The sequence below is a fragment of the Myotis brandtii genome, unplaced genomic scaffold (assembly GCF_000412655.1).
Source record: "Myotis brandtii unplaced genomic scaffold, ASM41265v1 scaffold7, whole genome shotgun sequence".
Classification (NCBI taxonomy): Eukaryota; Metazoa; Chordata; class Mammalia; order Chiroptera; family Vespertilionidae; genus Myotis; species Myotis brandtii.
In genome coordinates, this window is record NW_005370740.1 from 669,077 (window position 1) to 690,786 (window position 21,710).

The following is a 21,710-nucleotide window of genomic DNA, read 5'->3' on the forward strand; positions in this document are numbered from 1 at the left end:
ATAAAAAAATAAATAAAATAAAATAAATAAAAATTAAAAAGAAACAGAAGCAAGAGAGCAACTGTAAGGGAGAATTTCTATTCTAAAATGGCAGGAGTGCTTTTCTCCATGTTTCTTCTTAGAACATGGCCACAGTTCACACCTTTTGACAACCTGGACGATTTGTCTATCCTGGCAGGTAGGTGGTAACCATATTCCATGAGAATGCAAGCTTCCCAAGGACAGAGGGGTAGTCTGTTTTACTCACTGGAATGCCAGAACACCTAGCACAGTGCCTGGCTAGCAGCAGGTATGCAAATAAGTATTTGTTGAATGAATGGTTGAATGAATTAACCCTAGCATTCATCCTATTTATAGATATGGGGAATGTGATGAAAATCAATCTCAGTTCACTGTGCCCTTTCCTAGGTCCTTGTCAAACTTTTAGATTTCATTGAAGCTTTCCCAAGCTTATAAAGAAGGAAAGTAAAATGGAAAGAAAACAGGCCAGAAATTAATACAGACAAGGTGAGAAAAGGCCTTCAGTTGTCCCCATCTCTTATATGGTACCCTTCACCGTTGCCCAAAGTCCTACAGTGTCCTCAGCAGTTCACTCCTGGTACTGGGGCTTTGTTACTACTGTAGGAGGGGAAGGGGGAGAAAAGCTGCCTGCTGAGGACTCTTTAGTATCATCTATAATCCCTCATGTCTCTCCAGGAATCAGATAGATACAAATGACGGCTTTTGGCAACTCTTGCACATCAGCTGAGAGCAGGTTGTCCTGTTAGGAAAAATATTTCTTTCAGGATAATATAGTTGTCATGTAGGCAGCAACTGTTCCCAAACAGAACCTTTAGGCCAGGCCCAGAGTTTTTTTCCTATTTAGAATGCTACCCAGATCCCAGGAGCTATTTCCTTGTGGTATGTGTGAAGCTGGTCTTGGCCTCCAATGACCTGACATCTGCCTGCCCTTACTGAGTGAAGAACCAGCCTTAGGAATTATTCCAAATCTTTCATCTCACTTTTAGCTGGAAAGCCACTGTGTGGTTGTTGCTGCACTAGTATGTGAAGTGGAGGGGCCAGTGGGTTTTGGCCAGCTCCCTGGCCCCACTGGTTAAACTTTGACTTGCCAAACCTACATCTGTCAATTTTTTCCCCCTCTGCTCTCCTAGGCTCTTCCATTAGTTGATAAGAGAGGGAGGACCCTGAGGGACAGGGGGAGGTTTGGTGTTTGTTGTAACCATCTGGTCTTGCTCAGGAAAAATAATCAAGGATACTCATTTTGTTAATTTCTTTAATTTCCCATTTTTGAGGTTATGGGCAAGTAATGTTAAGCATATTTTGGCAGTTGGTGAGTTTCATATATTTGCTGAATATCCTCTGAGTGCTACCTTTCTTGGGAAAACTGAGCCTCCACGGGGGCCTGGCCCAAAGGAACATCTTACAGTGCTTTCTCTTGTTGCAGCAAGCTCTGGATAAGATTAGTTCTGCATGGTTAGACCCAGGGCCTGATAGGACTAGACTAGTGAGCTGACTCTGTCTTCCACCTCAATTTTTCCAAAATCTCTGATGGAACACTTCTTACTGTTTTCATGGCCCAAAGCTTCCTTTCTTTGTGGTACTGATGTGTGAATAATCTGAATAGTTCTGAGTGCCTCTGATTGCTTTTTTGATTATTATAGCCAATCCCAGAATAAATCAACATTTTCCCTCCTCAAACCCCAGACTCTGGGCTTTGGCTGCCAAGTTCTATTGCTTGATGATTCATAAGTCCTCAGAACTTGTAGAAACTCCAGAGAAGTAACACTGGGAGTAGGACAGCATGTGACTCCAAATGCCAGATTCTCTGTTGTAAGATTCTCGCATGAAGTTCTCTGTCCTTCATCTTGAAAATTTCAATATAAGGGAGAGGAGATTATGGTGAAGACTCCTGTAGGGGATAAGAATAGGACTCTTAATAAAAACACATCTTTCATATCCTAAGTCAAGGGACACTGTGGTAGTCTTCTAAAATAATGCTGCCCTCCTCAGACTCAGATCTTGGCCCCACTGTTCACTAGCTCTGTGACCTTGGGCAGCTTATTTCATGTCTCTGAACTTCAGTTATTTCATTTGTAAACTGTTACCTACCTCACAGAGCTTTTTTTAAAAAAAATATATGTTTTTATTGATTTCAGAGAGGAAGGGAGAGAGAGAGGGAAACATCAATGATGAGAGAGAATCATCGAGCCCACAACCCGGACATGTGCCCCTGACCTGAATTAAACCCGGGACCCTTCAGTCTGCAGGCCAACACTCTATCCCAAGCATGTCAAACTCAAAGGCTGACACTGGCCAAATAAACAAGGTTTAAGTTGATGTGGGCAACAAAAAAACAAAAGCTTCCATTTTCATAGAAACAGTTTTATTTCCATAGAGACATGCTGAATACAAAGGACTAAAATAAATGAGTAATCATTAACATAAAATAGTAGAACATTTTAATAAAAATATTTTTTAACATTAACAGGCACTGAATAACTGCACAAATTAATAAGTGTAATGCAAATAAACCTATTCTTCTTGTTCTCCGAAAGCGAAATATTTCCTGTTGCGCACACCAAACAAGTCAGTCCAAGACTAATGACATGGCAATCAGCTGCTAAAATATTCACTGCTAGTATTAGTGGAGAGAAGTGGTGCGCCTGCACATAGGCACGTAAGGGAAATGAATGCAACATGATTATAGTAATCAGTCGTTAGAAAATGTTGTAGTTCGTTATTAATAATTATGTATAACAGGATATTGTAAAAATTAAGTGATGAAATTATTATTAAAACGTTTTTTACATACCATTATATTGGCTGGGCCACAAAACTATTCGTTGTAGGCCGCATGCGGGCCGCGAGTTTGACACACTAGCTCTATCCACTGAGCCAAACCAGCTAGGACTCACAGAGCTTTTTTAAGCTGGCCAGGCTAACTCCATATTCCTCCAGTACCCTTTCCTTGAATACCCTGGGTAGACTAAACTGCCATTTTATGTATTCTAATCTTGCCACATGTTTCCATAAGTCATAATACTTGATAGCTGCATCAGACTGAAATGATTCCTATACAGGACTGTCTCTCCAGAGACTAGCCTACAGCTCCTTAAGAGTAAAAAGTTTTTTCTGCTTTGTTTACCAAGGTTCTAGTAAAATACCTAGCAAACAATATGCATCACCCACTAAAACAGATATCAGTTCTTGAGTGTTTTTCTACCTGAATGTGTTTTGTCACTTTACCTTGAAATTGCTTAGCTATGAATTGATAAGGTTAGTTGTTTGTTTTCTCGGAAGTGAAAGTTCTTATTCTATTTTTCTTCTCCCACCCAAAAGAAATACTGGGTTTTCTTTCATATTTATGGAGTTCCGCAAAATTTTATGCTTGTATAGTTGCTTCACATTTATTTCCCTTTCTCATCTGCTTTCTATTTAAGGACAGTTGTCAAAAATACATGATGGGAAGGAAAGACTCAAATGGTTTTAGAGTCGGGGAATCCTATCCTTCTCATCTTTGTCATATTGGGTTTTGATGAGAAAGAGAGAGGACAGGAAAACCAGTATTTGGAAATGCTATGAGGCAGCATAGTCAGTGCGTGTGCTGTCTGGGGCGTGGCAGGGCAGAATGTCAAGGTGGCATCCACCTGCCGTTTCCCGCCTCTTTTTTGCTGTTACCTACTTCTAAGGATGCAGCGACTAGGACAGTAGGCATGTGCACAGGCACAAGCAAACCCAAGGATTGGTGCCCAGACCCCATTGTTGTGCGTTCTACCTAAATTTGTAAATGAACATGCCTGGGTCTTGCTTTTCAGTAAAGATTGTCTAGTAAATGTGAAAGATGCTGTTTGGTGGAAGACCCTGCTAATTCTGCAGATGCACAAAGACTTTATTCTGTGACTACCTGGGTTTATAAAAAGTTCTTTCTAATGATATTACAAAGAGATTTAGCACATTGTACACCATGTGCCAGGTTTCCAGAACATGTTCTCCACGACTTATCTGATACTGCTGCTTCTGCCCAGAACTCTCTTCCCATCTTTCTTTGTCAAGTAACTGTTTGCAGTCCAGAACAAATGGATACAACATACCTACACAAGAATTCATACAAATTGGTGGTGAAAATGTCCAGTAGGACATTGGATTCATCACTTAACTCATATTTGCTGAATACTGCCCATGTACTAAGCTTAAGTAGAAGAGGAAGATAATATGTATGGGGCACACACACATACATGTTTATATGTATATAATTTCATTCCATGTTCATAATAATCCTGGGAGATGACACCATCCTTATTATACATCAGGAAATGTGTTCTTAGTTGTTACATAATTTTCTTAAGATCCTCCAGCCTGTCACTGGTGGAGCCTGGATTTGTCTGACCCTGAACCTGTGTGCTACATCATATTACAGTGAGCAAATTAAAGAATAAATCATTTTTGCCCTGGCCGGTGTGGCTCGGTGGATGAGCATCGGCCTGTGGACCAAAGGGTCCTGGTTTCAATTCTGGTCAAGGGGACATACCTCGGTTGCAGGCTCCTCCCCGGCCCTGCCCCGGCCCAGGTCCTGGTCAGGGCTCATGCAGAAGGTAATCAATCGATGTATTTCTCTCACACTGATATTTCTCTCTGTCTTTTCCTCTTTCTTCCACTCTCTCTAAAAAATCAATGGAAAAATATCTTCAGGTGAGGATTTAAAAAATAATAATAATTAATTTTTTTAAATTTGGGTTAATGAGGTGCATCAAAAACTAGTGATGGTGTAAGGGAGACAGAAACTGTTCTAGATTGACAGAAACTTAGTGGTGATAATAGATACAACATTTAAGAATTCAGATGTGAGTCCATAGTGGTACTCAAAAAAATAAAAAGAAATGGGAAAAGTTCTTTACAAAAGAACGCTAGTGGAGAAGGAATGTTAGAATATTTAAAATCACCAGGCAAAGATCACCAATGGATACTAACGCCAGTGGATGAAAGGGTGATGGAAGCAGGATCGTTCCATGTTTCCACATGTCACCACACAGATTACTTATCAATTACAAAGGGGAGCGTATCTCTTCACAGCACAGAAATGAGTGGGCACCACCTTAACCAAGCAGTTTAGCCAGTGTCACCAGGAAAGAGGCAGCCTGACTGTATCTATCCTGACCAGGTGCAGTGAGGGGCACAGCATTACCTACATGGTATTCTTGTTAAACAAGTGTTCACTGTGAATCTAATCATGGGAAGACAGACAAATCCACAATGGAAGATGTTTAGCAAAACAAGCAGCCTGGACACCTCAGTGAACCAGCCAGATGCAGTGCAGGAACCTTGATTAGATCCTACATCAAGGGTGGGGCCACTGGAAGAACTCACCTTCTTCAGTGAAAGGTGCTTTAGAGCTTCCTCTTCATCTCAAGTCTCCATCACCACCACCCTAAGATGATACAGGAGAGCCAGTGGCCCTCCCCTTGAAGTGCAGTCTTGTTACTTCTCATATTTAGTGAAGTTTTGCCACTCTCAGACCAGGGCTCTCGCCTGGCCTCCATCAAATCCTTGACCTTGTTGACTTTCTATACCCCTCCTCTGGCTCCCTGGCCTGCATGGGGGGAGGGGCACTGTCCCTCCTTTCACTGAAATGAGCAGCGGCTGCCTTGGGTGCTTAGATATCCCTTCCATCAGTGCCTTCTCCCTCCCTGCACCTCCATCATTCACACAGCATGGATTCAGTTCCTATCGTTTGTCATAGAACTTTGCTTTTTTGCTTATCTTGCAGGTTCAAGTGTGAATGGCCTGGAGGAGCCCAGCATTGCCAAGAGACTGAGGGGCACTCCTGAGAGGATTGAGCTAGAGAACTACCGCCTGTCTGTGAAGCAGGCAGAGGAGCTACAGGAAGTGCCTGAGGAGACACAAGCTGAGCACAACCTGAGCAGTGTGCTAGACAAGGGCCTGGAGGAGGACGTGGCCAGCAGGTCAGCCTGTACTGGGAGCTGAGGCCTGGTTTTCCTGTGTGTTGCGTGTACCTGTGGCTTAGCAGCCTCTTCCCCAGATAAACATGCTGCCCTCCTTGGGGAAAGCAGCATAGCACCTGCCAACAGCATGGGATCTGAACCAGAATGCCTGGGTTTGAATCTTGTCTGTGCCACCCACCAGCTGTGTGACACTAGTCAAGTTATGTCACCTCTGTATGCTTCTGTTTCCTCATCTGTGAAACAAGGGCAATACTAGCACCTTCCTCACAGAATTGGTGTGAGGTTTAAATAATGTATAAAGTGTTTAAAACAGTATAAGCACACCTCGTTTATTACACTTTGCTTTATTGTGCTTCACAGATGTTGCATTTTTTTTCACAAATTGAAGACAAGGCCCTCTACCAACACAAAGATTATGGCTCACTTTATTGTGATACTTGCTTTAATTCAGTCACCTGGAACTGAACCCACAATATCTCTTCAAGGTCTGCTGGTGCTCAGGCACATGTAAGCACTGTCTATTACTTTGCATAATGCTGGACCATTTACAAGGGACTTCCGTCTCCATCACCTCACTTGGTCATCCTCTCAGGAATCCTGTAAAGTAGACAAGAACATGTATCTTGTCACTATACAGGTAAAGTAGTAATGGTGACTGAGTTAAGGATTAAGGATTGACTAAGATTCAAACTCATGTTTTCTGGGTCCAAGATTCTTCCTGTTTTCCCTGCTGCCTGCTGATTCCTCCTCCCCTGTTCCATTTAGATCCTTCTCTCTTCATCTTGTTAGCCAGTAAAGATCACAATCCATATGACTTAATTCAGAGATTCAGTAAGTATTTATTGAACACCTACTATCACTTTACACTTTGCTATTCATTGAAAAGGTAACAGAAAAAATAATGACAGACATAGGTGCTGCCCTCAGGTTATTGTTTACAAACATAATGGAGGGAAAAGAATCCCACACAGGAACAACAGCAGATGTGAAGCAGTGTGCTATTGGGAGCTGGTGGTTCCGTGGAAGGAGCACCAGGGGTGAAATAGGTGGCTTCTGTTTTAACTTAGCCACCATCTCACTGTGCTATTTTGGGAAAGCTGCCTCACCTCTCTGGGCTTTATTCTTTCCCCTATACATAAAGAGAGGAGCAGAATATTTGTGTCCCAGGAGCCACACACAGCAGCCAGTGGTTTTACTCTTGGCCAGTCCCAGTGTTTTAATTATGTTTAACTGAGTGATTCCTTTGGGGAACATGCATGCTCCAACCCCTACCACACCCCTGTGTTTGCTGTCTTTACCCAAGGGCTTTATTCTTATTACCTGCCCAGGCCTGCCAGTGTCAGTACAGAAGGATTCAAAGTGCTCAATAGAAGATTATCAAGGAGCTAGAGAAACAAATATATAGCAATATAAAAGAGAAACAAACATTAAAAAAGGAATGCAAACAAGATAACTTTTTTTTTTTAAGATGGAATAATATTGGTATTGGCCAGACTCTCCTGCAGAGCTGCCACAGTGGGACCACTTCCCATGGCCCCAGACTGATGGACACACACTTCTTTGTAGCCATGAGAAAGGGAACATGTGGGGATAAAGAAAACAACTTTTTTTTTTCAAGTTCAAAGAATGTTTTTACGAAGCTGTTTGCTGGAAGATCTCCATTCAGCTGCAGTCCAGCACCTCATCCCTGGTGCCAGACATACTCTGGATGGACTGCCTTTGTGGCTGGCCCCACCAACAGCTCTTCCATGCATTCTGGGGCAGCCTCCCCCTTGGTACCTGCATTTCTGCAGCCATCACTACATGCATGTTGTTGTCATGCATCCCTGCCCATAGAGACATACCACTCCCTGCTGCATCCATGAGGAAGAGTCCTTGCTTACAGTCAAAGCAGAGCTGGTGGCATGGCCTCAGGTATGGGCCCGATCACTTTCCTGCGGGAATAATGTGTTCTCCGCTGTCATTTATAAACTGGAAACTAATGGGCAACAAGTTGAGACAAAGTAGGAAGGGCATTCCAGGAAGGCTAAGTCATGCCTCTATAGCAGGGTGTGATTGGATGGGTAGCATAGGAGAATATGATATCAGTTAACATCAAACAGTACAATAAATGCCTTTATCTTAAATTTGAGTTTAAAAAAATAAAAGAAACAACTAGCATTAGCTGCATACAGAATAAAACATGGTGTCTTAAAGGTGAAATGCTCTGAGGAAGGAGCAGGAGACTTGGCCTTGTTTCCCACAGGAAAGCAATGGCACATATTTTTTCCATCTTCCCTGCAGCACCAAGAAGTTAGGTGCATTTTCAGCCCTCAGTCCTTCCTTGATGAGGTGTTGGTCTTAAAAATGAGAAATGACAGAGTTTTAAGGAATTAAGCAGTCCAATCCAGAAACTCACTTTTTTTGTTGTTGTTAATCCTTACCTGAGAATATTTTTTTCCATTGATTTTTTTAAAGAGACTGGGAGGGAGGAGGGGAGGGAGAGAGAGACAGAGAGAGAAACATCCATGTGAGAGTGACACATCAATTGGTTGCCTCCCACATACACCCCAACCAGGGCTGAGGATCAAACCTGCAACCCAGGTACGTGCCCTTGACTGGGAATTGAACCCACAACCCTTTGGTGCACAGGCCAACACTAACCACTAAGCACACCGGACAGGGCCAGAAACTCACTCTTGACTAGTTTAAAGAACTTTAGGTGTCTACTATGGGAGGCCAGTGCAGTGTGATGTTTCAGAACATGACTTTGTAGTCAAATCAGAACTTAATCCTAGCTCTGCTAGATGTAGGCAAGTTACTTTGTCTTTCTGTGCCTCAGTTTCCTCAACTACAAAGCACACTTCATGGGTTTGTTATGAGGATTAAATCAAATAAAGCAACTGACAGTGTCTGGCACCCAGTGAGCACTGACTCACTGGCAACAGTTACTGTTACTGCTCTCCTTAGCTCCACACACAATGTACGTGCTCCTCACCAGGAGGGACAGGCTGGGCTTCTTCCATTCATTTCCTTAAGTAGTTTATCTGCCAGAAATTGGCTTTGGCTCAAAACCACTTGCCATAGGGAAGTGCTCATCAAAAATTGCCTGCATCAGAATTGCCACAAGGACTTATTAAAGCACACGTTGCTGGGCAGTTTCTGATCCAGTCAGTATGGGCAGAACCCAAGATACCTATTTCTAAAAGGTTCCAGTGATGCTGTGTTCTAGAGACCCCACTTTGAGGTCCACCACTCAAAATTTTCCTGATGAAAACACCACATGGGACACTTAGTAAAAAGATGATTCCTGGGCCCTCCCCTGGAGTATCAGATATAGTGGATTTGGGATGGAGGCCAGGAATATCTGTTTTTAACAGACATTGGGTAATTCTTACCATGGGCTTCGTGAGTCATTTCACACAGTTGGAGACTCTAGCTCAGGCCTGATCAGCTTATGACCCTTTTTTGGAGTAAGGGAGTGGGAGCATCTTCCCAAGGAGATCCTGGAAATAGTACTTTTATTTTCTTTGGAAGAGACCAAGTGCCCAAAGACCAGAGAAAACTGGCTTTATGATTTTTGTTTTGTTTCTCCCTGATTGCTTATCTGGAAGACTTTGCTTCAGGCAATGAAGATGGCTTGTGCAGTGCCCCTCTGCTGAAATCTTTAGTGTTTATACATTCCTGGCTCTAAAGAACAAGTCAGTAAGAGCTGGAGCAGACAGCTCCAAATGGGACAGCCAAGGTTGTCCCGTATGGTGCCCCAGAATTCTATGACAGGCCAGCACACAGGGCCTTGCCCTCCATCTGAGAAACACCACCAGGAAAAGCCTCTCCTTCAGGGCTGACTTTAAATATGTGGAAATTCTTGACTGTTCCTCTCTCTCTCCTGCCACACCCCTCCTCCAGCAGAAGCAGTAATGTGAGTCATTACTGAGCAAATGCCAGTTTTAGCATGCATTAAATTTCCACCATGTAAAAGATTGCTGGACGATGTTAATCCCCAGTAGTCTGCTCAGCTGGGGAGTGTTTACATGGTTGTCAGAGTGGGCGGGATCTAAGAGTGGCCAAGCAGGACAGAAGATTATACAGAGCCCTGACCAGTTTGGCTCAGTGGATAGAGTGTTGGCCTGTGGACTGAGGGGTCCCAGGTTCAGTTCCGGTCAAGGGCATGTACCTTGGTTGCGGCCACTTCCACAGTAGGGGGTGTTCAGGAGGTGGCTGATCGATGCTTCTCTCTCATCGATGTTTCTAACTCTCTATCCCTCTCCCTTCCTCTCTGTAAAAAATCAATAAAATATATATTTTTTAAAAAAGATTATACAGAGATTCACTGATTATAAGTACATTAATTTAAAAGTGAAAGCCATGATTCCCCATTTTCCCTTGAAAACATCCAGGAACTTCAAGTGGAATTACATACAATAGCTTGGTTTATTCATAGCAGAGCCTGCCCAAATCCCTGGTCTCCACATTCTGAGGTTTGACCCAGGCATCCAGGACTTGCTGCTGCTGCTCCTCCTGGTTTGCTACCCTGACAGCTGCTAGTGGCTAAAAAACTCTTGGGTTCTTGGAGAACCACTCAAGAGGGCACAGCATGAGATGGTATGGTCGCTGAGGGGAACCCTGATTTCTTACACAAATGACCCAGCATCTTTACATGTCAGTTTCTGCATTTATAAAAATGGGGATAATTATAATAGCCATGTCTTAGAGTTATAGTGTAGTTCTGTGAGCTAATATGTGTGCAGGGCCTGAGTAGGTCACCAGGGCACAGTGTTATTGTTGTCCTGAGATCTGTCCTCCTAGACTAGCATAACCTCTGTGGAGTAAACCTCATCTTGTTAGAACCTAGTCCATGTACCCAGCTGTTTTGCTTCCTCCCACCAGACCCCGTCATGGTCTCAAAGAGAGGAAAACACACCTGAGAGTTGTTTCAGGGAAGGTGCTTTGAGATGAGTGAGTGGGTGTAAATTGTAGCATGGAGGATTTTTTGCTAGATATTATTCTAACTGAAAGAGGCAGCTCCTTCTCATGGACACTTTATCAAGAAGCTTCAGAGGTACCATCTCTGACACCTGAGAACTTAGGCAGACCCTGCCCTGGATTTCTATGGTGTGGTGGTCCCTTATATTTCTTGCCCATCTTGGCTGTGTGGTGACCCAGGGGAATCCAACCTAAATCAAACTGTTACATGGAACAATATATTGTTACAAATGACAGATACCTGTTATGACAGAGAGCTGATCTTGATGACTGGATTTTCTGGCCCTCATCTCTCTTTGGAGGCTGAGTCCTAGGAGGTCGCTTGTCCTTTCTAAAGGACAGAGGAGTTGGTTGTCATTATTATGCTTTGCTCTCGTATAGTGATTCTCCCTACTTAAAGTTTCCAGGCTGTATCCAAGGAGGGTGGGGGTGTCCTACAGATTCCAGCCTCTTCAAAGGCCAGATTCAGAAATTCAGACACTAGGAGCAGGCAAGTATGTAAAATAAGCCTTGAGGTACTGAATTTACACTGGAAATCTTTCGTGATATATGGAACCTGGTCAAACCCAGAAAATTACTCCCAAGATCCTGTGGAAATGACTGCCAGGAAAGGAACACTTGGCAGCATCTGTCCTTCTCGAAGGTGGGAAGACCGGCTTGTCTGTCTCAGTTTCCAGATGCATATAGCAAAGACCTCTCAGAAATGGCCTGAGAGCTTGCCACTTATGAAGAGAGGCAAGGGTTGACCTTTCCGTCCTATTTTTTTTTTCCGTCCTATTTTTTTATGCTCTGTGCCTCACTTGCTATTCTCCCAGGGCCCTTGAGCTGTCATTAAAACTAGCCACTGTGGCACTCATAGCTTTAAGGGCAGCCTCACTGCTCGCATTATGCACAGTGTAGCCCTCCTCATGAGTACAAGGGACAGGGCTGCACTAAGGCCCCTCCCAGGAAGCTGCAGCGCATCTCGTCCTGCCTGCTGCCACTGGGCAACCACTCAGGCACATAAGAAGGCCAAGTTGGCCTTCCCTCTGCCCACCTAAGACTTAAGATGAGCATAGGAAGCATTCTTATCCTTATTTCATGTTCAAAAGCTATTGAATGACATACATTGGGCTACACGTTGTTTATTAATAAGAAAATAAACAAATGAAAATATAAAGGTTAGGTGAAAAAAATAATACCTAAGTAAATACTGAAAAATAATCAAAATCCAGATCCCAAGCTTTCTGTCTGTAGTCTAAATTCTTATATCTACCCACTTTAAACTGCTTCCCACCAATCCTCCATCCCACTACAGTCATGTTTTGCCTTATTTTATCATGATGTGTTTCCATCTTATCTCCCTTGAGAATAAGGATCTTTTCTGTGTCATATTTATGTTTCCTACAATGTCTAGGAAGTGCATTATAAGTAGAAGATATTCAGTAAATTTTAGTTGGGTGAATGGATGGATAAATGAAGTAGGATTCTCCAAACAGCTGCTTACAGTAAGGAGTTGGCTCTTTTTATTTCTGTGTCCACTGGCTGAGCTTCAGTAGATGCTCAAAAATGTTGAATGAATGAATGAATGTGTAATGAGTAACCAAATAAATGAATGGCTAGAGTCCCAGATTGTAACAGAAGCACAATAAAAATCAGTAGAGTTCCTAATCTCCACAACATGCCTACAAGGCAGGTACTAACACTGCCCCCTTACTGAGGCTTGGAGAGCTTAAGTAATCAGCTCAGGGTCACACATCTGGTAAGTAGCAGAGCCAACATGGCCCTATGAGGACCCACCCACCTGAGAAGTAGGAATGCAACCCACAGGAATGCCCTTACTTCTGACCCAGCTGGCATGTAGAAGTTCCACAAACCATCCTACGCTCAATAATTTGCTCGGACTCACAGAATCACTGAAAGGTGTTACACAGGGAAAGGGCACCAGTTGAAGTCAGCCAAGGAAAGACAAGCATAGGGCAGAGTCCAGAAAGATTCAGGTGCAGAGCTTCCTATGCACTCTCCTCATGCAGTTGGGACAATGTCATTTTCTTGATAGTGATGTGTGATGATACCCATGGAGCTTGGCTCTCCAAGCCTTGCCATTTAGAGTTTTTATTGGGGCTTGGTAACTAGGCAGTGCTTTATCACAGGCAATGCTGTTGCCATTTGAAACTGATTGGTTGACTGATTGATCAATTTACCATGTGGTTGTGGTTGCTCTCCAGGTCCACTGCATGACCCAAAGCACTCACCCTAAATTGCTGGCCTTTCTGATATGGCCAGTCCTTACCCTGAATCACATTAGTAGACTATCCACCATGACCCAAGGCCCCCAGCAAAATGGGCATTCCCACTCAGCAGGGCATTCTAAGGCTAAGTTCACCTCCCAGAAGCTGAGGGCAGGGACCAAACCTCTCTTTGAGCAGGTTAAGTTCTTTACTCCATAGGCAGTGATAGCATCACAGTGTACTAACCGGCCCCTCTCTGGCTGAGGGGAGAGTTACCCACTATCACAGGAAGTGGGCCAGCCGCCCACCCATGCCTGATGCTCCTGGGTTATGAGGCTCCATCATGCCAGAAGTTGGACCATGCTTTATTATGAAAGCCCATTTCCTCCAGTCCAGTCAGCTACACATTTCTCACTAAGAGAAAAGAATCTCCTGGAAAAAACTGGTAATTATCTACCATAAAACAGGTCTGAGCAAACTGTACAGCTTGTGCAGTGACATTTGGGATTTTCTTCCTGCCATGAAGCCCCACAGCGTTGTAGGGCACCAAGTGTTTTTTTTCCCTCCACTTCCTGTTGTCCTGCTTCTCTCTGTGAGCAGGGAGGAGGTTGGTGCCTAAAGAGTGGACCTCCACATTTGGGGTTTGTGTAAGTCATGGTGAGTGTTTATCACAGGCAGTGCTGCTGCCATTTGAAACTAAGCCAGGCTGTGCTGTGAAGGGAACAGTGATGGGAATGCAGCTGCTTGTCAAGAGCGATGACCCAGGGGTTGGGGTATTTCCACCCTGCCCCCACAGTCCCTGCACTGTACTGTGCAGTTAATGGGGCCTTTGCTGCCACATTACCTGTCTGTTTCCCACAGTATCCAGCTCAAGTCATGGCACATGGTGGGGACTCAAGGAACATTGTGAAATTGAGTGTGATACCTCCCCTCCAGAACCTGCATCTTGCCTGCCAGCCAGAGTGTGGTTAAGACTTTATTCATGCCTCTCATGGCAGCTCCTCCTTCCTCACCATGGCTCTCATGAGAGCCTTCCTTCCAACCCACCTGAGTCAAGTACAATTGAGTTCCTCAAACCAAATAGTGGATCATAATGAAAGGAGACTTAATCTCCATTCTTGATTCCTGGGGTCATGAATTTACATCAAAATGGGCCCACAGCCTGCAGCTTCTGAGGGCCTCCATGAGACCAGACTCTAAACCAGTGATGGCGAACCTTTTGAGCTCGGCGTGCCGTGTCACATATAGAAATTTTTTGATATTTGCAACCATAGTAAAACAAAGACTTCTATTTTTGATATTTATTTTATATATTTAAATGCCATTTAACAAAGAAAAATCAACCAAAAAAATGAGTTCGCGTATCACCTCTGACACACGTGTCATAGGTTCGCCATCACTGCTCTAAACAGACCACCCACCAGACTGGGCTGTCCACTCACATGGGTTAGGTCATCATGGTTCACATGTAGGTATGCCATTTTGCCCTCTGTTCACTCTCCTCCCATCTCCTCATGTGTCTTACCTGAGCAGAGAAGTAGGCTGGTCTCTCCAAGGTTGTCCTCTCCCCGCCCAGCAGTGCTTTGTGGGACACTTTGCCTCGGATGTGGCTTTTAACCATCTCCTTCATGGTTTTGTCATTCCCTCACTTTGGTTGTGTGATTGTTTCCCCACAGCAGTTCTGAGTCTGAGATGGAGGAGGAGGAGCCTCCACTGCCCACCTCAGACCTGGGTGGCGTTCCTTGGAAGGAAGCTGTGAGGATCCATGCTCTTTTAAAAGGAAAGAGTGAAGAGGAACTGGATGCCTTGAAGAGCTACGAGCTTAACAATGACAATGAGGAGGAGGACTACTACGAGGAGGAGGGAGAGGAGGACTATGACGAGGAAGAGGAGGAGTCTAGTGAAGGTCAGAAAGCAATCTCTTCTCCTATCCCGGACCCTGTCCGTCACTGAGGCAACCTGTTTTATGCCTGAGCATGAGAGGTTTCTTTGGCTGGAGTCACATAACGTGCTTACACAGAGCCCCAGAGACATCCTTCCTGTCTCTCTCTGACCTTAGATACAGGGGCAGAGAAGACCATCGACAGTGGAAATGGTGTCCCTTGTGCACGTTCTGAGTTGAAATTGGATGGTAGAGGGTCAAATTAGGTTCTTCATTCTCCTCTCCTCATTTTCTATTTTTTTCCCCTTTAGTTTCAGTGAATGAGGTTTATTTTAATAAAGAAAGGGAATTTAGCTTTCTAGAGGATTCCCTAACACCTAATCCTCGATATTGCAGGCTGCAAAGATTGAACCTCACTCACATCCATTCAGAGCTGCTGTCATTGAGGAGGGAGCTGTGAGCTGGGGGCCCACTGGACAGTGTTTAGTCAATGATGTGTAGTAGCATGTTTGGACCAGTGTTCTGAGAAGGAGCATCAGTTTCAGCATTGAGTTGGTCTGGTTGGCTCTGAAATGTTCTCTTGGTTTGGACTCAAGATGTCCCAACTCTGTCTCTATATCTGGTTCTGTGTGTCCTTGAGTGAATAAGGAAGAACTTGCTGGGCTTTCTTTTCTTGCCTGTGTAAGAGAGGGTCATTCTTTCCCTCTCCTGGCTGATAGGTGGTAAAGAAGAAAATGGGCAGATAGAGACCCGAGTTCCTCTGAGGGCGATGCCATGACTATTCCCTGTATACTCGCCAGGAGGCATGGTGAGCACCAATTCCTCCAAGCCATCAGAAGAGCAGTCAGTTCTGGATAGCCTGGGCACGTGGAATTGGCACTAGATGGTTCCGCTGCCCCATCCATCCCAGGGTCTGTTTTCTCTGGCACAGCAAGGACCAAGTGTTGGCCAGACACAGAGTCCTACCAGCCAGTATGCATGTTACTGAGTAGTCTCGGGGGGCTGTGTCACTGTAAGACCCCAAGCCTGATTAGGCACAGCAGGCAGAAAGAAAGCACATGCTGACATGACCTTGAGGTGCCCACATCAGCATGAACTGTCAGAGGCAGGACATGCACTCAGGCTTCCTAAGGAGTTTCTCTCCACCTGGTTCTTCTGCTGAGGTAGAACCCACCAGGTTGCACTGCCCCTCCCCCCTTACTCAGTTTTATGTGTAGAAGGAGGCAGGCCCTGGGTCAGGAACCTGACACTGGGTTCTTTTTTCCATATGCTGTGTCTCTGGCATATGGTCCATCACTGGCCTTACATCCCTGCTAGTCATAGGGGTTGAGCGTGTTCACAGCTCTTTCAGGGAAAGGTATTTTGTTTGTATCATTCCAGACATCATTATCTCCATCTGATGATTAATATGTTTGGTGGCCTGTAGCCCCAGACATGGCTTAGGATCACAGCCTATTTCCTTTGCAGGAGCATTTAGCCCTGTCTTCCCTCACACAGACTTAATTTCCCAGACCTGGACCTGGCATCAAGACCAGGGGATGGACTTTAAATAGAAAAACACACATACCAGCAAATTCTGCCAACACTGGGCCTTTGTTCTTGACTTCTAGCCTGTGTGCCTTGAGCAGTGGACTTCAGTGCCTGTGTAGACAATGACAGGACATTATTGCCTTCCACTTAAAGATAACTCTTACTCTTCTCTTTTCTCCCTGTTTATCCCCACTTGTGGGTGTCTGACTCCCCCTTCTGTAGAAGGGGAGTATTGCCCCTGGGACAGAGAACTACAAGGCCAGTGGCTCCAGTGTCCGTCAAAGGAAGAAGATTCGGGTACATGTAAAGGTACCCATTCTGCCTCTTGCCCACCTTCTACCCTGGCTCCCTGGTAGCCTTCACAATCTGCCTCCAAGAGCAGGTCCCACATGAAAATATCTGTGTTATAGAGCTGCTCTGACAGGCTTTGGCACATATTCCTGGGCCCAGTCTTCATGAATGGTCATGTACAAAATAGCACATGAGACAGAGATTCAAGAGGAAATCAGAGAAGACTCCAGAAGCAGCCTTACAATGCCCCTCATATGTTCTGCTGCAAGTTCCCCTCATCCAGTTAAGACTGGCTTCTTCTCTAATGCAGAAAGCCTCACATTACATCACAACTCCCAGCAGTGGTTCAGATGCCCAGAACCTCCCTCCATGGTGCCTTTTAACATTTCCCTGGGAAAGAAAAGTGCTGGCAGATAAGTCCTCAAGGCTCCAGGGAGAAGATTCACTCTCTTCCCTTTGTTGCCAGGAGGATGAAAAGGGGCCCAACATTTTTCTCTTTGACTTATCTTCCCTAAGACATTCATTCTGTTTGGTGACTTTGCTGTGATTCAGCCCCATCCAGCACCATAAAAACTAATTGGCCTTAGAAACATCCGTGAATCTATAGTGACCTGCAGCTCTGTGTTTAACATAGCGTACTGCCCATATCCACATTTGGTGGTCTTTTTGGCACTTTCTGCCTATATCACATTTTCTGTTGCTTGTAAATTAATAGATTGTCTTTATAGTAATAAAGCCAAAGCATATTATACAGTTAGGTTGTTGAAAACAGGTTCCCATCAGGAATGACAGAGTCCTTCAGATCAGGTGGCACCTGCTCTTGCTGCCTGAAAAGCCATCCTCCCTTCTATAGTATCCCTTCCCCCATGTTCCTGGCTGTTCCTTTATTTTAACCCAACTGTATGGCCTGGTCCAAGCACTGATTACAGGGATCCCACAGGGCAGGGCCACATGCAGACCCCTTGGGCTCTGACAGCAAGAATAAAATGAGGGACTCTGGTGAGTTCTCATTTAGCTGAGAAACTAGGTCTTGTGACCAATGGGGCACCAAATGGAATTTAAAGACAAAGGGCTTTCACCTCAGAAAATACAGAGAGGTATTATCTACCCATGTACTTCCAAAGCTTTGGGAATTTACAGGATGGAGCTCTGCTTCCTCTCCAACCATGCCTCTCCTAATTCCATCTTCTCCCATAGCTGTATCCCTGTGTATGCAGCACGAGGCCTTTTATAGAATGGGTGGGGAATTTTTTTCTATCTCTAGCTCCAGAAGATAAAAACTAAAGTACCAAGAAAGTACATTTCTATCCTATGTGATTGGCTGGTTCATAGCAGAATGGCACTGTCCCATTCCACCTCTCTCTTGACTCAACTGTCAAAGAGAAGCATGGCAGGTGGCAGTAAGCACCTTGCTTTGTGACCAACAGAAGGAGCATTTATAGTGCATCCTCGGGGATCTCCCACTATACTGGGTAACAGCTCAGTACTCATGACCTCTAGAGAGATTGCCCTCAGGGACCAGTTTTAATGTGCTCTTTTTTTCTAATTTGGCATTTGGGTCCCTCGAATGCAGTTAATGTGAGAAGAGCATCAGAAAGGAAAGTTCTTTCTGAATTGGAGTTGAATGTATGAATCTCATTGAAATTAAGTGTATGTGAAACTTGAAATGACAACATCAAATTAGATGAGTAGAAGTCCCTTGTGTGTGTGTTTGCATGTGCCCACATATTCTCAATTTTTTGCCTCTTTCTGATTCATGATCCTAGCAAATATGGTAAATTTTCTGTTTCCTTTCCTGTGGTGTTTCATTCCCTCCTTCCCTTGACTGTTTATTTTCTCCTTTCTTCTTCCCCATCATCTCTCCCTTTCTCGTCTCCTTTGAACCTGGTGCAGTAGCTGGGAGTCAGCGGCTACAGCAGATCATAAATGCAACCGATCCCTTGGAGATTCAGGCTGATGTGCACTGGACACATGTTCATGAGAAAGAGGAGGAGGAGCGAACGGTACCAACCTCTGAGCCCTCCACTTCTAGAGGTAACTGCTTCAGGATCCAAGGACCTGAGGCCCCTAGGAGCATATTCTGTTTCTGCAACCCCTCTGCTTGCTGCAGAGTATTTTTCTGTCAGGGCCAAAGCCATCAGTTTAATCAAATGCAAGAGCTGACAGAACATTTCATTTTCTTGGTGTTAATGGTGGCCACTGCCCTGGGCTTTTGTGTGAGAATATGTAAAGTTCTCTGTGGGTTAAGAGGTTATGGGTTCCTTCTCCCCCAAAGCAAAATAGAAAAATGAAACTTGATCTTGAAGAAATTGAGAATTGCTTTCTTTCCCTCATATTACTAGGTAGGGTTATTCTTTCTCCACTTGGTAGAATATTCTGGTCCTTTCCTCATGGAGTGTGTCTGGGTGTGAATGTGCATTGTCAGGATGGGGGCAGGGGAAGCATAGTTTGAATGGAAATTAAGTTTTAAGAAGAAATTTGTATCAAGGAGACTCTAAGTATTTAGCATAATTTCTAATAGTTAGCTCTAAGTTGTAGGCAAGATGATCTGTGTTCCACAGTGGGATGAAGATGAACCTTATTCTGGATTCTTTTAAGGAATAGCAAGCAATAAAAGAAAAAAAGTGGAGGGCTGTGTCAGCTGCCATGTCATTCTCACACCTTCTGACCTCCCCATACCCATCTTCTAAATACAGATCATCAACCTCTGTCTCTTCCTGTTTGGAACTGATGGAGAGCCACACACCATGCAAGTCTCTGAGTATACAAGGGGGTGGTCCCTGCACTCATGAAACAGCCTTTAATGGGGTCATTTGATTCTCCTCTGCCCCAAATCTTCACCTATCGGCAAAAACAACCTCAGTTAACTATTTCTACAGCAATATAAATGTATCCAGAAGCGTCCTGGCTAATATGGCTCAGTTGATTGGGTGTCGTCTGATTCGATTCCTAGTCAGGGCACATGCCTGGGTTTCGGGCTTGATCCCCAGTAGGGGGCATGCAGGAGGCAGCCGATTGATGTTTCACTCTCATCGATGTTTTTCTCTCTCTCTCCCTCTCCCTTCCTTTCTCTAAAAATCAATTTTATCTTTTTTTGTTGGTTTATTAATGTACTTAGAAGTTATGCAGGAGTGGAAGAGAGAGACCCTGCTGACCTGGGACAATGTCACACTGCCTGCAATATAGAGCTATCTCTGCAGCCTTGAAACTGTATTGCCCCTCCCTGTGTTCCCTGTGTTTTCTTTCCTCTCCTGGACTGATACCCTGGTCAGTTCTGGATAGGCCCCTGGCCGTAACATCATCTTAGTTTTTCTTTTGTTTTGGACTTTAGGGTTGTCCTCAACTTTCCTCACTGGGAACACTTATTCCTGTGTAACTTTGTATTTATCGTCTGTTTTAAATTCAGTGCCTGACCTTCCCTCCATACGCCGTGCAGCAGTTCAGGCCTGGCTGGAGACAGTGTCCGGAGGTAGTCTGGTGATGTTTGTTCTCTTTCCACTCACCATAACAACTGTTTCTTGGCAGCTCTGCTGATATCTTAACACTAGAATTCTGATCCTACCACTAGTGCATGCCAAAGGCGGAGGGTGGGGGAATGTGCATGCCTCACTCAGGCAGCCCATCCTTGCATGGACAAGACACGCACCCCACATTCTTCAGGGAAGATCCAGAGGCAGTAAGTATAGGCAGGACAGAGACAGACACTGATTTTAATTAACAGAGGTTGGATAAAAGCCAAAGCTAAAGAAACATTTTTAGCACTGAGCTCTAAAGTCTGTAGAAGTTAATTGAGTGTGAAAGTAAAGGAATAAAAAAAATAAAGAAATCAGTTAATATTCCACAAACCTACTGAAATATTAGAGAAGGAGGCAGTCGGTACTCAGGGGGACCGATGGAAAACTTATCTGTGAAAAGGGGAAAGCAAAGGAGGGCAGGTGTTGTTCAGCTAAAAGCAGATGGACATGCTGGGCATAATCAGCTGGGTCCTCAGACTAAGGTGAAAGTATCTCTTTAAGTAATTAAGCCAAGGGGTAGCTAAGAAACCTCAGTTGTCCTTCTGAAACTTTTCTGGAGAGGTGTTTCTCAACGAGGGGGTTCCTGGCATTTGGGGCAGGACAGTTCTTTTCATTGCAAGATGCTTAAAATCCTTGGCCTCTACCCTCTAAATGTCAGTGCAGTCTCCACTCCCACTCCCATCCATAAAGCAACCAAAAGTGCCTCTATACAATACCAGTTAACATTCAGGGAAGGGCAGAAGTGACCCTGGGTGAGAACCAATATGCCAGTGGTTATTTCTGGGATGGGCAGGATTGGAACTCATGGATCTTACCACCAGCCTCTTCCCATCCAGCACATTGTCCTCACAGGCAGCAGAGGAAAGGGGCATGAGCACACCATTAGAGGCACCTTCCTGCATACAGCAGGGAGAACTCAACCAGAGTCTTAGCTCTGAGTATAGGAACTGCTGCTCACTCTCTCCTAGTCAGTTTGTATCTCCAGAATGGTTGAACAAGACTGAGGTGTCAGGACTTCCTAGCTGGCGGTTAAGTGTGGCAGTGATTTCTGGCTTCCATAGTGTGTGGCAGCTTCTAGCCCCCTGCACTCCATCTTAACCTGGCTCTAATCCCCAGTTCCATCCCCCAAGCTGTGTCTCTCAACATCTGGTGCTGTACTGATACTCCTCACTTATTTGTGTTGATATATGTGACAATGGTTCTTCTCAAGGACTATAAACTTCTCACCCATCTGACTCTCCAACAGACCTTTCTTAGTAGAAACTCATAATGAGAAACACGTGAGTATGAGGGTCAGGCCTGTGCTGAAGCTGATGCATTGCAGTGTGCCTTGCCCTATGCAGATGAGGTGTCTGGT

At 44.6% G+C, this 21,710-nt stretch overlaps 1 protein-coding gene across 13 annotated transcripts in view; it reads left to right on the plus strand.

Annotated features, from left to right (window-relative positions):
* The window catches only part of MICAL3 (microtubule associated monooxygenase, calponin and LIM domain containing 3), a 293,552-nt gene that overhangs the window by 198,377 nt on the left and 73,465 nt on the right, over positions 1-21,710 (plus strand). For 9 of the 13 annotated variants that reach the window (XM_014529900.1, XM_005882167.2, XM_005882168.2 and 6 more), the window contains 5 exons: positions 5,765-5,960; positions 14,812-15,041; positions 16,770-16,856; positions 18,732-18,872; positions 20,245-20,307. In XM_014529900.1, the coding sequence (XP_014385386.1) occupies positions 5,765-5,960; positions 14,812-15,041; positions 16,770-16,856; positions 18,732-18,872; positions 20,245-20,307 (717 nt within the window). The remainder of the gene's footprint in view (positions 1-5,764; positions 5,961-14,811; positions 15,042-16,769; positions 16,857-18,731; positions 18,873-20,244; positions 20,308-21,710) is intronic. The other 4 variants (XM_014529902.1, XM_014529903.1, XM_014529904.1 and 1 more) reach the window with 4 other exon arrangements.